We start from the raw sequence: 17,253 nt of genomic DNA, 5'->3' as shown, positions 1-17,253 counted from the left end.
ACTATGGAACGGAGGGAATATTATTTTGTGTTATGTGGAAGAGAAAATAATATATTTATATTAATGTGAGAGGGGACTTTTTTTCCAAAAAAGAAAATGTGAAATCTTTTATAGGACAAACTAAAAAATAGAGTTTTTTTGTGACATCTATTATGGGACGGAGGGAGTACTAATTATAATATTTAGTGGAGAAAGAGTTTTATTTTAAAGTTTCTTTCTATAGAAAGTTTCTAATTTTTAAAGAGATATTAACATTGTTGGTGAAATTACTTTGATATAGAGATAATACTAACCGGGTGTAATACAACCCAATGAAGAATATAGAAATTACTTGAAAATAAACTGAATTGAAAATACAGTAATCGAAACTATAATCCATAAAGATGTAAGTCGAATCGAAGAGTCCTCTTTCCGCAAAACGAGATACGCCCCCAGTAAGATATAGTTGCATCCCTAACAGAGTAATTTTTAAATTTATAATTCATTCGTGTTAAACTATTATTGAAAAGAGCTCAGAAAACCAGAGCAAATCCATACAAAATATGCAAGGCTGAAGGAGAAAAAGTATGGCGAGTTAAAAAGTGTACAAAAGTAAAAATCAATAGGACATTAAAAGAGTACTCCCAATTTTAATAGTTTTACAGAATACACAGTATATTTCCAAGAAAATATTTTATGAAGTTGATCAAGAATGATGAACAATATAGACCAATCCTCGCAAAATGAAAAAAAGAGGCCGGAATTTACAGTAAATCTATACCAACTGTTTTGGTTTATCCCAGCAGCGGGCAGTGTGAAAAGTTATAGCAGCAAAAGCAAAGACAACCAAAAATTTCTATCGAGCAGTTGGGCGTGCAATGGATTCATCGATGGCCAAGTAGTGGTCGTCACTGGCGCCCAAGTTGAGGGATGAGTGAGCCGAGCGCTTTGACATCTCGTCAGAGCTGCCTTCTCGCACTGCCTCTGCTCCCTTTTCGATGGCGAGTGCATCTTGGATCTCCTTTATGACTTCAGTCATCCACGGCCTCATGCTCCCGTGGGCCTGCACGCACATAAGCGCCTTCTCCGCTATCTTCCACATCGACTGTATGTCGTACTCATGCAATGCAGGGTCGATGATCCCTTGAAGATCACCACTCTCAATATGCATCTTTGCCTGCCAACAAGGATATGTGTAGTGTTATCATTTTCACTATTTCTGCCATTTTCTAGGAGTATCTAAGTATATACGACGAGTAACATGAAATCTGAGAGGCACTCTTACCCACTGGACTATGTTTCGGCAGTTATGTCCAAAATTTTCATCAGAGATTGCTTCTTGACCGGATATTAACTCGAGGAGAATGACCCCAAAACTGTAGATGTCGCTCTTGTCTGTCAGCTGCTGGGAGATGTAATATCTGCGTGATGTGAAGGAAAAGCGATGAGTTCGTTTAAAAATAAGCACAACAAGAATGCAAACTGAGTCTATATTTCATGTTTAAATGCAAATCTAGGAATAGACCTAAATCTCATTATCAAGCAAATTGTGGCTGAAATCCCACTAGATGTTATGGCATGCACCCGTACAAGAAAAAGAAGAAGCACGACATACTCGGGATCAAGGTAACCAACAGTTCCTCGAACTATACTAGACACATGGGAAGCTCCATCAACTGCTAGTTTTGAAAGGCCAAAATCTGAAACCTTAGCTCTCATGTTCTTGTCAAGAAGAATATTGCTGCTCTTCAAGTCTCGATGAATGATTGATGGAACACAACCAGTGTGAAGGTACTCTATTCCTGAACAAGCAAAATGAGACAAACATTTTTAAATTGCTTCTTCTACTTCGGCAATTCATGAGTTTATTAGTAAAGGAGTGGATTTTTTTTTTTATCTGGCTAACCAACCTTTGGCAGCATCCTCAGCAATCTCAAGGCGTTTAATCCAATTAATTCCTCTTCCTCCATGTGTTAAGGGCCCTGTCAAAAGTACTATTTTTAGTTTTGCTATTGTTGGGTTAGTTGATCATATCCCTATGATAAAAACTTACCATAAAGATGTTCCTTAAGCGTCCCATTGTGCATGAACTCGTACACGAGAATACTTTTTCCTTCTTCTTGGCAATATCCAAGAAACTGCAACAGATTCCTATGATGTATTCTTGAAAGAAGAGAGACCTGTTCTAACCTCAAAAATGAGTATCAGAGAGAGCAGGCTGAAATCTATAACACCACTACAGTTAACTTAAAAGCTAACTATATCGATTTCAGAGATGACACTAACCACTTTATAATAAATAAGTTTTCTACATTGCTATGTAAGTTGGATTCTGATTACATCACTATTCCAAGCAAGAAACAGAAATGGGAAACAAAATTGTAAGATGCATGAGATATACAGACACTAAAATCTCTAACATATCATATGATAATCAATCTGTTAGAGTTTGCTTTTCAGAATCAGGCGTGCATCAGCTGCTTTTTTACTGCCTTCATCGACAACTCAATTTATAGAAATAGATTATGTCAATTAAAAACCAATTGCAAATCTAAACCTAGCAAGAAAATCGAATCTAAAGGTGGAAGCTATTCCGATTAAATCATTCCACCAATTATGTACTAGTAAAGTTACTGAAGAGGTTTAAAATTCTCCAAACTGTAGCAGATGAGATTTCAGTTAATTAGTATTACGTACTTCATTGGTAAACTCTCGTTTCCCCTGGAAGGAATCGTTAGTCAAAACTTTGACTGCAATTTCTCTATCATCTAGCAGTCTCCCATAATATACAACCCCAAAGCCTCCTGATCCAATTTTTCTCTCAAAATTATTTGTAGCATCCTTGATCTCAGATAATGTGAAGTAATGAGCAGCTTCAGCCGCAGTCTCACCCAGGGAAGAAGCAAGCTTTTGAGGAGGCAAATTATGTTGAGATTCCCCTACCAATAATTAAATACATATCATAAAATGGTTGTATTAATCCAACTAAGATTCGTGTACAAGTGTAACCATGGTTATAATCGTTTAAATCTAACCTTTATGATGAGATTTGCCCTTCCCTTTGCGCAATAAGAAACAGGAGGCAATGGTAGCAATTAGCAGAACAGCACCTCCAACTGATGCCCCGATAATAATATTATCACGGTTCCCTCCCTTCTCTGTGTGAAGGCCTGCATTCCCTGTGTAGCTGAAACACGAATGATTACAAGGTCTAAGATAGAGGCTGAGAAACTACATGGACTAGAAGTCTTTTCAAGAGAGATCGAAATGTATTTGAGAATTATTTTGTTTAGGCAGAGGGAGAGATAGAGAATCTTTCAGAAATATGTAGTATGAATATATATTATGCACACAATTGATCAAAAATTATATGTTTGCCACAGAAGCAACTAATTTGCACTCCAGTGCCCAAAGTAAATACACTGGCATATAACTGATATAAGCTCTGAAGACAGACAGCAATAACATATACTCACTTGAAATCCAGGTCTTTATTAAGTAGGCCAGATGGAATTTTCCCAGCTAACACATTGTTCTGAACATGCCTGCGACAAATGAATAAAAAGACTCAAACAATATTTCAATGAGTAGTATACAAGTGTGAACAGAATACTAACAAAATACATTGAACAATACAATTGGCCATTTTGTCAGAAAATGAATATAATTTGGAAGAGCTACACTCGTACAGTAAAAAAAATCAGAATTCACGTTAGAATAATTAGCAGGTAAACAATATTTTCTGGATAAAATTGAGCTCTTCAAACTTACAATTCTCTCAAATTTGACAAATCTGCCAAGGAAGAAGGCAGTTCACCATTCAACTGGTTATCCTCAAGATGTCTGCCACAGGGAAACAATGAATCAGTTGCTGTAACAAAATAAAGCAAATAAATAAAACAAAATTTGGAGTGCAGACATTATCGTTAAGTTAGGGCACCCAGAAAAATCAGGAATTGGACCACTCAGTGAGTTATTATCAAGCCATCTGCAACGGATAGGTGCATGAAAATTATGATTTGATCATGGACCGGGATAAGGAAATGTGGCATTGAATAATACACGGTGAAGCCAGCAACTTACAACTCAACTAAGCCGCCCAACTTTGTGAATTCTACTGGAATTGTTCCTGACAGATTCTTCCCTGAGAGTTTACTGCACAAGCACAAAAATGGTCAAAAACATACAGATCATATTTTCAGATGCAAGTTAATTTATAAAACTCAGCAAACAAAAACATTTAAATATGCATGTAATGTAATCCATTCTGAATTTCTAACTAAAATGGCAGAATAACCTAATGGTATTGTCATTACAACATTAAACCAAGAAAGAAGTAGACTTTACATCAATGTTATCATATGGCGAGGATCTGAACTACACTGGACCCATGACCATGGAGAAGGAAGGCATGGATCACCGCCTTCATTTGCCCACTTAAATGATGAATAAGACATGGCTATTGCAGCCAAAACTGGTCCTGCAATTCAAATGAATTAGAGCATTGTAAACGGACTCAACTTAGCGAGAACAGAAAAAGTACACATAGTATCTTGGTGTCGTAGAAAAAAGCTCATTTTGTTTTTTTACAATTGTGATGATTTTATTGAAATAAGAATGCATAGTTTTTGTATGTTCAAGAAAATTTGCTCATTCCGACCATCTGCAGAGCCATCACTCTTCTTCAAATATCTATTGACCTCCAAGGCATTCAGCAGAGGACCCATTGTAGAATCAGAAGTCCTCCCAAATCTGAAAGATAAAACAAATGGTAGAGAAATGTTGTAGTATCCTGGCTCATACAAACGATACTGTCCTTGGGCGTTTTCTTGGATATTAACAATAGCCTTGCTAAGATCAGGAGCGCCAGGGAGTATGAACCTGAACTTTCTAGCATCACTTGGACCCAAGTCTTCAATTTCAGCAAAGTAACAAAATGCCCAACCAGGAGCAGGAAAACCATCGAGGTTCAAGCGGTATGTCAATGATCCATTTCTGCCAACTACAGCTGTCTGCATTACCTTCTGTGGTGGCCATTCATCCCTGCTGACATCAATTGGCATCTGAGTTGAAATTTTTTCAGTTCCAGGAGCAACATCCACAAGGTAATTGGCTTTTCTCACCGAGTCAGACTCCCATATTCGATCAAATGGGTCATCTGGATACCTACAACATATGAGCAACTGAAACTTATCTGACTTTTAATTCCAAGAGGCAAAATGAAACAAGTCGAACTTTGGAAGTTTCAGGTGCACCTGACTGGTTCATCACTCTCTGCACCAAAATTTATTCTTGCAGACATGCTGAGGAAATATTGGCTCTCAAACAGATTGAAATAGATGGAACCATTAAACTGCCGGAGCTCAAGGGTGGATATAAACGGTTGACCAGTTTTTGCTTTGGACAAACAAACACTGATGGTAGGCTCTGTAGCTAGAAATATTAACTCCTGAAGCTCTATGGTATTTGCATCCGAAATGACTATAGTGCCCCAATGAGTAGGCCCAAATGAAATGTCAAACTTGGGATATACATTATTGCTGTCAAAATTTCCATACAAGAAGGTTGCTCGTATAAGATACCTGGTCCTACTAACAACATTGAATGTGTAGCAATACTTGTTATCATCTGCTGGGAAATATCTTAGTGTCTTATACTGTTTTCTGGTTTCGTTGGCTACAGATATGGTGGCTATATCTCCAGTTAAGATGTAGTTATCTGGACTCCATTCAAGACCTATTTCATCTGTAAAATTATTGGAACCACCACAATCCAGACTCACAAAACCTGGATTGTTGCAGTGGTTGGATACCAGAGTAGATTCCAATGAGTATATGAGATCACTTAATAGGCCCAAGTAAATCAATAATTATAATTTTATTTTATGTACAACAAGTCATGAGATGTGCTATTGTTTTTATAGAATATTGTAACATGATTTTGTATTGACACCGTTGCACTTTACCATTACACATACAAAAGGACATGAAGCAATTTACAACTAACTGGAACAGGGGTTTTGGTAGCATATAGTACTAAACAAAATTTGACCAAAATGTCAATGATTTGGTTTTTTGAGTGCAATTTTAGTGTTTGCAACCAAAAAAACATGTTACAAAAATACAAACAGTTTTGCAGTAAACCAGAGGAATGCCACAAGCCATAGAGAAACCTCAGCTTCACAATTTCAGAAACCTACATTACTAAAACGATGATATGAAAATGGCCTATACAAGCAGGGCAAGAAGTTGTCTTCAGATTGAGCAATATATGAAGATTGCAGATTTACATCAGATTATAAAGCTTTGTGAAAGTAACAACTGGAACATTGTAGGCTTGCTAAACCACTTTAGTTTCTTCAACAACAAAATTTATTCCTCTATGATTGTGGGATGCAACCTCCAGAAAGAGACTATAGCATGTCATATATCTATCACAGTGGAAAATTCAGCTCCTTACGATCTAACTAGGAAATGTCACAAATAGTGCATAAATCTCCATCATCTTCACCACTGCTCAAATATGACATTTTAGCCTCACTTAGCAAATAAACTGATCGACTTTTGTAAAGTAGGATGCATCCATAAAATATTAGATACACATAATACACACCATGCTTCTTTTGATATTCACTTCATATAAGCATATAGAATTACAATATTCCAAACAAACTTAACAAATTAAATATTACTGTGCCACCTGAGACAACTTAGTCCAGACAAACTAACATCATTTATGAAGAAACCATCCATCACAGATGCATAATTGTTAAAAAAAACCCCGAATAATGACAAGAAAAAGAAAAAGGCACCACAGGTAATACTCAAGAAATTCAACAAAAAACAGCAGAGCCAACAAATCTATAAGCAAGTAGAGAAAGAAGTGAGGAACCTGGCATCTGGGCTGTGGAAGCATCCATGAGAAAAAGGGAATACATAGAGAGAAGGAAAAAAAATCCAGCAAATCCCATTCCTCCTTTCTTTACAAATATGAATACGAAAAGGGTACTAGGAAGTTGAAGCCATGAAAACGATGCGTAAGTTATATTATGCAGGTATGAAAAGAAAAACAGAAAGATTTGGAGCTCAAGATGTTTTTTGATAGAGTTAAATCGTGGTGACAGTCCAGAGATATGTTGTTGAATAAGTAAGAGAGAGAGGGATTTAGCTTTTTTTGCTTGAGCAAGTGTAAAAGTACTCTCATACTGGGTCAATCTACTTTTTCATTTCTTTTTATAATGCTTATCGTGTTGCCTATATAATTTATTTTCATTTCTCATACGAATTAGTTTTATTTAATACTACAACTATTTGAACTGAAGTCACATTGATTAAAGCCGTGGTGGTTTACTGGTTTTATCCTTGAGAAGTTAATAGAACCAACATAGGAATCCTTTTTTCTTTTTGAATGATTGGCTGGTACTTCTATTTCTATAGCCCTCTCGATTTGGGACAATTTATGGTTAGACTTATTTTATTGGCTGATTTGTAGGGATCTTAGATAAATCCTAATCCATTGCGCATTGAAATAGGTTACAGTAATTTGGATGGCCTCTTTCCCTTCTCTAAATGTGGATGATCAAACTCAGGCACTTGAATAATAGTACTAAATAGAAAGGACAAGATCGCCCACATTAATCCTTGTCACTCTTGGATGTTGCCCATGGCGCTTAGACATCCACAGTGGGGTCCGCATCGGGCGGGCTATCATCCGCGCCCTACACATCGTCCGCGGACGATGTTGTCGGAACACGCATCGTCCGCGGTGATAAACAAGGATTTTTGGGGAAGATTATTCATCTCATTGTCTGATTTAGTGTGCTGCTTTACACGCCTGTTTATAGGCTGACAAATACAAATAAGGAAGGTCTATACCCTAAACCTAATATCCTATACAAGGAAAATAAAATCATTACACAATCAATCACTAATCTTCTACTTAATTGTGATTGCAGGAATCAATCTCTTGATTGAGTAGAATCTTCCTCCAACACTCCCCCTCAAGTTAAGTGATGGGATCACCAATACTTAACTTGTCCGATGCGTCTCGAAAAGAATGAGAATTCACCGCCTTTGTCAAGATGTCCGCCAGTTGATCTCCCGACTTGACATAGGGTAGCTCTACTATCTTTGCATCAATAGTGTCTTTTATGAAGTGTCGATCTACTTCCACATGTTTGGTTCGATCATGTTGAACCGGATTTTCGGAGATACTAATGGCAGCCTTGTTGTCACAAAGTAATCGACACGGCTGGGTCGATTTAAGATCAAGTTCGGTCATGAGTCTTCTGAGCCATAGTACTTCTGTCAATCCACTCTTGATTCCCCGGAATTCTGCCTCCGCACTAGACAGTGCGACCACCTTCTGTTTCTTACTTCTCCATGTCACCAAGTTACCTCCTATAAAAGTAAAGTATCCTGCCGTTGATTTTCTATCATTTGGGTTCCCTGCCCAATCTGCATCAGTATAACCATGTATTTCCAAGTGCCCGTGTTTTTTGAACAATACTCCATGACCCGGCGTAGCCTTTAAGTATCGTATTATCCTCATCACTGCCTCCCAATGTTCTTCTTGTGGTGCATGCATGAACTGGCTTACTACCCCAACAGCGTAAGCAAGGTCTGGCCTGGTGTGGGATAAGTAGATGAGTTTCCCAACTAACCGTTGATACTTTCCTCGGTCAGCGGGTTTAGCTCCTTCTCGAATCTGTAGCCCGTGATTCTGGACCATTGGAGTGTCTGCTGGCTTGCAATCCACCATCCCTGTCTCTGCTAGGATATCAAGTACATATTTTCTCTGATTGATAAAGATCCCTTGTTTTGATCTCAATACTTCAATGCCTAAGAAGTATTTAAGGAGGCCAAGATCCTTCATCTCAAATTCCTTAGACATATTTTTCCTCAATTGTTCAATTTCTTCTTCATCATTACCAGTAATAATCATATCATCCACATAAATAATAAGACATGTAATCTTACCATTTTTCTTCTTGAGGAACAAGGTATGATCTGAGTTGCTCTGACGGTAATCATACTTCTTCATTACTTCAGTAAACCTCCCGAACCATGCTCTAGGAGATTGCTTAAGGCCATATAGTGTCTTCTTGAGTTTGCAGACATCTCCATTCTGAAACTCTCCAGAAAATCCAGGCGGGGGAACCATATAGACAGGTTTGGTCAACTCTCCATGTAGAAAGGCATTAGTTACATCGAACTGATGCAAGGGCCAATCCCGATTAGCTGCTATCGAGAATAGTACCCTCACTGTGTTGATTTTGGCAACCGGCGAAAAGGTCTCTGCATAGTCGACTCCATAAGTCTGGGTATACCCCTTTGCCACCAATCTGGCCTTATACCGATCAATGGATCCGTCAGGTCTTCTCTACACCCCACTGTAGAAGCTCCTTTGGGTAGCTTACTAACTTCCCAAGTCTTATTTTTTAACAAAGCATCCATCTCTACTAGCATAGCATCTCTTCAATGCTTAACCTTCCATGCCTCTTCTGCTGTATAGGGAATTTCCTCCTCTTCATAAAGGGCCGCTTCAAAAGCCCTCGCCATCTTGGTTAAGTTTCCTTTCACAAAGTTTGCCACAACATACTGACTTTTTCTGCCTATTTTCTCCGGGGAGAATCTCTTTGGTGGGATTCCACGAGTACTTCGTGGGGGAAGTATATAGCGGCTTGTACTCCCATCTACAATTTCCTCCTCATTCACAATTTCTGTATCAACATGGTCAGTGGGAGTAGTAATTTCGTGAGGTGAATCAGGAATTACCTCAGGTGCCTCGGATACCGGTTGAGGAGAGACACTGGGACGCGGTTGAGAGTACTCTGATGCGGTTGGGACATGCTCGGTGGCAGTGCTAACCTTTTCTGTTGAGTCCTCGACGGCGAAATTTGGCCCAGGCACAAACCAACTTAGGTAGTCCGATGTTTTGTCTGACTCACTCTCCCCCTGACTACTAAGGTGGGTATGGTAGTAGAACTCTGTTTCCAAGAAATTGCAATTCATTGTGGTCACTACCCTTTTTGTAGTTGGGTCATAACATCTATACCCCTTTTGGTTAACCCCGTAACCCACAAATACGCATTTGCTAGCACATGGAGACAATTTTGTTCTTTCGTGTTTTGGGATATGGACATAAACGGTATATCCAAATACCCTAGGTTCAAGGTTAAGGTGTTCGGGTATTTTGGTAAGCTTGGAGAGGGTATCGAGAGGTGTTTTTTTGTTTAGGATTTTAGTAGGGAGTCGGTTTATGAGGTAGATGGAGGTGGCGATAGCTTCGGGCCAGAAATGGGTAGGAACTTTGGATTCGAACATCAAGGCTCGGGTAATTTCAAGGATGGTTCTATTTTTTCTTTCTGCTACCCCATTTTGTTCCGGAGTGTAAGGGCATGAGGTTTGGTGGATTAGGCCTTTTTGGGTAAAGAAGTTTGTCATTCTTTGGTTCACAAATTCCCTCCCATTGTCGGATCGAAGGGTTTTTATAGTGGTTTGGAACTGTGTTTGAATAAGGTTAAAGAAAAGGATGAATTTATCAATTACCTTAGACTTGTGTTTCAAAAAATATATCATCCTAGTGCAATCATCTACAAAAATCACAAAATATCTAAAGCCGTTCCCCCCAATAATAGGTGCAGGACCCCACACATCAGCATGAACAAGGGAAAAAACTGAATCCATACGAGTATTTGTAGATTTAAAAGATTGTCTGTGGCTCTTGGCCAAAACACAAGTCTCACAATAAAAGTCTTTCGGAATAGATAGTTTAGGAAAAAGTAAGCTAAAATAACCAGGGGAAGGGTGTCCCAGTCGTTGGTGCCAAAGCCAAATCTCCCGTTTCATGGACCCGTGAGCCAGCATCACACTGCCGTGTTGAGCTATCTCATCCACGTAGTAGAGTCCTTGGCTCTCAGTGCCACGCCCAAGTATCTTCCTCGTCCGAATATCCTGCAAAATACAGAAGTCGGGGTGCATCAGTAAAGTACAGTTCAACTCTTTCGTTACATGGCTTATAGACATCAATCTTTGGGACATAGTAGGAACATAAAGACAATTTGACAATCTCAAGGTTGGGGATATTTCGATGGTGCCCGCCCCAGCCACAGTCATTAATTCCCCACTAGCAGTCTGTATATGGGTTTTAGTAATATCACTAAAACTAACAAAATCATCTTTATTAGGAGTCATAGTATCAGTAGCTCCACAGTCGAATATCCAACCCCTTGTTTTATCCCCATTATCACTCTTTACAATAAATGCAGCGGAAATATGGTCCAAGGGCTCAAATCTGTTTTTAAGTGGGATGGGGTCGATATGCACAGTCCTCAAATAATCAGGGGGCTTTTCACAATAGTCTATAAATTGGGGGTCATTGTATAACTCATTATGAATCTGGGGGCTTATTTGTAAAGCATGGGGTGTCTGGCGCAATATCTTAAAATTGGGGGGTGCAATTTCAGAATGGGAAAACATATTAGGGTTAGGATTTTTATTTCCTAACCCTTTACCTCCATTTTTAGCACCGCCTCCTTCCTTTCCATTCCAGGCTGCGCCGGCAAAATTGCTAGCACCGATCGCCGCGCCGCCGTTGCTCCCGCCTCCGCCGGAAGCCTCCGGTTCTTCCTTTTGTTTCCCCCGTCCAGACACCACCTCTCTGTTTCCAGAGACAGATTTCGCCGCCTCATTCCCGGCGGTAACTCCGATTGCTATCTTGGCTCTCGCCGTCTGCCTCTCCTCCCACCATTCTGGATATCCGTGCAATTGGAAGCACGATTCCCGCGTGTGCTTTTGCATACCGCAGTGAGAGCACCAAAGTTTAGTCTTGTCAACCGGTCTGCTTCCCGGGCGGTGAGCGGCGGTTGTGGGACGTGCGGCCCCACTCCGGTGACCTTGTCGCTGCCCCTGCGCCGCCAGCCCGTGCCCGATGCCTCCCGATTGTGAATCTCCGCCGTGGCTGTTGGGGGTGTTGAAGGGATCTGGTGGCCCAAGTCGCCGTCGGGCCGCCTCCCTTTTAACCCACCCATAGGCGGTTTCTACCGGGGGCGGCGCCACCTCCTTGAGGATATCTCGCCGAACCCCCTCATGTTCCTCGTTCAGCCCCGCCAGAAATCGGAGCAGCCTCTTGGTGTTTGAATATGCTCTGAATTGGTTTATCCCCTTTTCGCAGCAATCGACCGGTTGTTTCTGACACCGGTCGATATTGATCCACATTCCGTGGATTTTTCGGTAATACGTCTCTAGATCCATATTCCCCTGTCTAATTGTGTTCACTTGATCCTCCAGGTCGTATACGAGGTAGAGATCAGCCTCGCTCTCGTATGTGAATGGCCTTGGCTGATTGGTGATGAGCAAAATCTGCGATGAGATTGCTCTCGATGTTGTCCACGATCCATGAGAAGACGATTAGATCCGTCTCCTCCCATTCATCATACTCCCTGCTCCCCGGCAGTGGTGGGGCTGGTTTTCCGGTTATATGAGAGTAGGCTCCCCTACTCCCTATCGCAACTTTCATCAGTCGCGACCACAGTGGGTAATTCCCCCCGTTAAGTTTGAATGCAACAGTTACATTCTTACTTGCTCGTATCTTGTTGTTTGATGATTCTATCGTTGGTTTCTCGTCGTCTGACATATTGGGTATTGAATTGAATTTGGTTTGCTCACTGATTTTTCTGTTGTGGCCGAGATTGGTATTGGGCAATGATGAAAAGAGATTCTGAGCCCTAATTTACAGCCTGCTCTGAAGCCATGATAAACAAGGATTTTTGGGGAAGATTATTCATCTCATTGTCTGATTTAGTGTGCTGCTTTACACGCCTGTTTATAGGCTTGACAAATACAAATAAGGAAGGTCTATACCCTAAACCTAATATCCTATACAAGGAAAATAAAATCATTACACAATCAATCACTAATCTTCTACTTAATTGTGATTGCAGGAATCAATCTCTTGATTGAGTAGGATATTCCTTCCAACGTCCGCCCCACTGCGGGTCACGCGAACGATATCGCATACGATGCAACGCGTTTTTCTTTTTTTATTTGTTTTTCGAATTTCTTATCTATTTAAACCCCACTTCTGATTCCATTTTTCACACCAAATTTTATCTCCCATCTCTCACTTTCCCCACACCAATATTTCTCTCCCAATCTTTCTCACCCGACGATGATCCTCGAAGCCGTCGCTGACCATCGGCTCTGAATCTGGCATGCTTACTTCGGTGTAGCGGGGTCGAACAACGACATCAACGTCCTCAACTCATCCAACTTCTTCACCGAGCAATGCAATGGCAACGGCCCTGCCATATGTGGATGCTCTTAGTATAAGAATAATACCATATGAATATGATCTCACCTGATGCCCCTCTATAGTCTTAAAGATGGTAATCGAGAGATGTTAGATTCATAGGGCAATGCATATTGGAAAAGCTTTGATAGTTGAAGATGGTTTTTGTATTCCTTGTGTTGTGTTTACAATGTAATTCAACACCTTATCATATATGTGTGAATATTGGCTATCTATGGAAAATACAATCAATTGTAATGAATCTATTCCAGGACAATAATACAATCAACTATTCTCCAATCTTCTCTCCATTTGATATGCTTTGACACCCCTCCTCAAGTTGAGCAATGGTATCTCCGATGCTTAACTTGCCCAATATTTCCTTGAAAATCTTTGGGTGAACTGTTTTGGTCAGTATGTCTGCCAATTGTTCTTCTGATCGAACAAATGAGAATTCAATGATGCCTCATTCTAGCTTTTCTTTGATGAAATGCCGATCAACTTCCGCATGTTTTGTTCTGTCGTTCTGTATTGGATTTTCTGAGATACTGATGGCTGTTTTGTTGTCGCAGAACAGTTGCCTTTTTTGGGTAGGTGGAAAGCTAATTTCTGTGAGTAGTCTCCTTAGCCATAGGATCTCCATGAGCCCACTTTTCATTCCTCGGAACTCAGCCTCGGCACTTGACAAAGCTGCAACCTTTTGTTTCTTGCTCCTCCAAGTCACCAAGTTGCCCCCGATGAAGGTAAAGTAGCCTCATGTAGATTTTCTATCTACTGGATTACTTGCCCAATCCGCATCAGTATATCCATCAATCTCCAAGTCTTCGTTCTTTGCTAAGAATACTCCATAACCTACCGTACCCTTTAGATATCGCACGATCCTCAAAGTGGCCTCCATATGATGGGCTTGAGGTCGGTGCATAAACTGACTCATTATGCAAACTGCATACGTGATGTCGGGTCTAGTATGTGAGAGATAAATGAGCTTTCCGACAAGCCGTTGATACCTTTCTCTATCTGCGAGATCGACCCCTTCTTCTATTTTCAGGCCATGATTGGGAACCATCGGAGTGTCTGCAGGTTTGCATTCGAGGAGACCAGTCTCTGCCAGTAGGTCTAGTACATACTTCTTTTTTCTTAGGAATATTCTATGCCTGGATCTCAATACTTCTATTCCCAAGAAGTACTTTAGTGCACCTAGATCTTTCATCTTGAATTCTTTGGAAAGGTTTTCCTTCAAATTTTGGAATTCTTCCACATCATCTTTAGTAATGATCATGTCATCGACGTAGATAATCAGACATGTTACCTTGTCGTCTCTCCTCTTTGTGAAGAGCGTGTGATCGGACTGACTTTGCTTGAAACCATGTTTGAACATTGCCTGGCAGAATCTTTCGAACCAGATTCGGGGGGATTGTTTTAATCCGTACAAAGTTTTCTATAGTCGGCAGACTTCTCCTCCAAATTCTTCAGAGAATCCGTACAAAGTTTTCCGCAGTCGGCAGACTTCTCCTCCTTCAAATTCTTCAGAGAATCCTGGTGGAACTTCCATGTATACCTCCTTGTTTTTCTCCAACTCTCCATGGAGGAAGGCATTGGTGACATCGAACTGGTATAGTGGACAATCTTTGCACACTGCTACAGACAGTAGGGCTCGCACAGTATCCATCTTAGCAACTGGGGAGAATGTCTTGTCATAGTCTACTCCATACACTTGGGTATATCCTTTTGCCACAAGTCTCGCCTTGTATCTCTCGATTGAACCATATGCTCGTCTTTTTATGGTGAATATCCATCGACATCCAATTTTCTTCTTTCCTTTAGGCAACTTGCATTTCTCCGATGTGACGTTTTTTACTAGGGCATCTATCTTTTTCTTCATGGCTTCTCTCCAATGTTTATGTTTTCTGGCCTTTTCAAATGATTGTGGAATTTCTTCTTCCTCATATAATGCAGCTTCGAAGGCTCGGGCCATTTCTGACAGGTGCCCTTGAGCAATATTGGATATTGTGTACTTTACCTTTCTCCCTTTCTAGTCTGGTGAGTTTCGTCGATGAGGGATTCCTCTCGTACTCCTCAGGGGCAACTCGTATGGTTCTCTTGTATCTCCACTTCTTCCACTGGCTCCACACTCCTCATTATTGCCCCTATCATGATTAGTGCGTTCTGAAGGAAAATTATCAAAATCTGGACTGTTTACCTCAGAAATCGAAGGCGGGGTTGATGGTTGGACAATGTCACTTTGTTCTTTGTTCTGTATTACACGACTTGACGGCCCGGTGGTGCCGCTAACTTCCTCAGGTGGACCAACATCTGTGACAGGGCTTGGCTGTGGTTCTCCCCTTGTCTGGTGTTCCCCTGGATGTGGCTCCCCCCTAAGTGGTGGTTTTCAATATCTGGTAGCCAATCTAGGAGGTCATTGTTTGGACTATTGTCTGAAGCTTGTGTCTCCCTCTGACTATTAGATTGGTTGTAGAAGTATTCCCCCTCTACAAAATCACAATTCATGGTGGTGTGCATCCGACGGGTTGTCGGGTCATAGCACGTGTAGCCTTTCTGATTTTTCCATAGCCAAGGAAAACACACTTGAGAGCGCAGGGATCAAATTTGGAACGTTCATGTTTTGGGTTGTGAACAAAGACTGAACAGCCGAATACTTTGGGCTCAAGTGATAAGGATGAAGGAATTTCGAAGTGGTGTGAAAAGATATCTAAATGAGTTTTGAAGCCAAGGATTCCAATGGGTAAGTGATTCATGAGATATACTGCGGTAGCTATAGCCTCGGGCCAAAAAGATTTTGGTGTTTTGGATTCGATTAAGAGGGCTCGGGTAATTTCAGGGATGTATCAGTTTTTTCTTTCGGCTACCCCATTTTGTTCGGGAGTGTAAGCACACGAGGTTTGATGGACTAGTCCCTTTATCCTGAAAAAGTCTTGCATTTTGTTATTGACAAATTCCTCCCCCTCATTGTCGGATCTAAGAATTTGTATTTTGTGATTATACTGGGTGTGAATGAGGTTATAGAAATCTACAAACTTATCAAAAACCTCATGCTTATTTTTCAAAAAATAGATCCAAGTCATACGGGAGTAGAGATGCCCAAGGTTTTCAGTTCGGGCGGTTAACCGCAGAACCGTAACCGGCGGTTCTGGTTCCAAACCGGAACTGTGAGATTTAAATCGAACCGAAACCGTGATTCGGTTCAGGTTCCAAAATTTTGGAACTGAAACCGTGCCGGAACCGCCAGTTCCAGGCAGTTCTAGACTGGAACCGTGAAAAACCGCCAGAAAACCGTGAAACCGTGTCGAAACCGCCAGAAACCGGTGGTTCAGAACCGTGAAAAATCATAAAAAACCACCGGAAAACCGGCGGTTCCGAACCGTAACCGTAACTGCCGGTTTTGGAACCGTAACCGCGAAACACCCTCGCGGTTCGGTTCTGGTTCAACAATTTCCAAAACCAGAACCGGCGGTTCCGAACCGTAACCGCCGGTTCCGGAACCGTGGGCATCTCTATGCGGGAGTAGTCATCAATAAAAAGTACAAAGTAACGAAAACCATGCCCCCAAATGATAGGGGCAGGACCCCAAACATCAGAATGTACCAAAGCAAATGGAGATTTCATTCTCGTATTGTTCAACTTAAAATAATGTCTATGGTTTTTGGCTAATACACAAGTATCACAATGAAAAGAGTTCATAGAAGTAACTAATTCAGGAAACAGTAGGCGAAAATATCCTAAAGATGGGTGCCCTAACTGACGATGCCAAAGCCAAGCATGTCTGTCTATCGGTCCGGGAGTCAGCTTCATTGCAGCACTCTGTTGGGTTATCTCGTCCACATAGTAAAGTCCGCATCGCTCAGTGCCACGCCCGACTATCATCCTCGTCTTGATATCCTGCAACATGCAAAATTGAGGTTGCGTACGTAATTTACAATTCAGCTCTTCAGTCACATGACTAATGGATATTGTGTCTGCCCCCAT

At 40.9% G+C, this 17,253-nt stretch overlaps 1 protein-coding gene across 2 annotated transcripts; it reads right to left on the bottom strand.

Annotated features, from left to right (window-relative positions):
• Positions 1-582: 582 nt before the first annotated feature.
• Positions 583-7,183, bottom strand: LOC121795433 (probable LRR receptor-like serine/threonine-protein kinase At1g67720). 2 transcript variants are annotated; one of them, XM_042193970.1, is made up of 15 exons: positions 6,871-7,183; positions 5,235-5,766; positions 4,640-5,145; positions 4,327-4,459; positions 4,063-4,134; positions 3,899-3,967; positions 3,751-3,822; positions 3,456-3,524; positions 3,015-3,166; positions 2,677-2,918; positions 2,033-2,159; positions 1,890-1,961; positions 1,595-1,781; positions 1,265-1,400; positions 583-1,156 (listed from the first exon to the last, which is right to left on the bottom strand). In XM_042193970.1, exons 1-15 carry the CDS (start codon positions 6,947-6,949, stop codon positions 836-838), a joined length of 2,769 nt encoding a protein of 922 aa, XP_042049904.1. In that variant the 5' UTR covers positions 6,950-7,183; the 3' UTR covers positions 583-835. The 2 variants fall into 2 exon arrangements, with proteins under 2 accessions (XP_042049904.1, XP_042049905.1); XM_042193971.1 differs by lacking the exon at positions 6,871-7,183 and having other exon boundaries at positions 5,235-5,460; positions 5,562-5,702.
• Between the last annotated feature and the right edge of the window lie 10,070 nt (positions 7,184-17,253).

This window comes from Salvia splendens, chromosome 3 (assembly GCF_004379255.2).
Source record: "Salvia splendens isolate huo1 chromosome 3, SspV2, whole genome shotgun sequence".
In the NCBI taxonomy this organism is placed as follows: domain Eukaryota; kingdom Viridiplantae; phylum Streptophyta; class Magnoliopsida; order Lamiales; family Lamiaceae; genus Salvia; species Salvia splendens.
The sequence above is the reverse complement of the archived record's forward strand: the minus strand, read 5'-3'. Positions and strand labels throughout refer to the sequence as shown.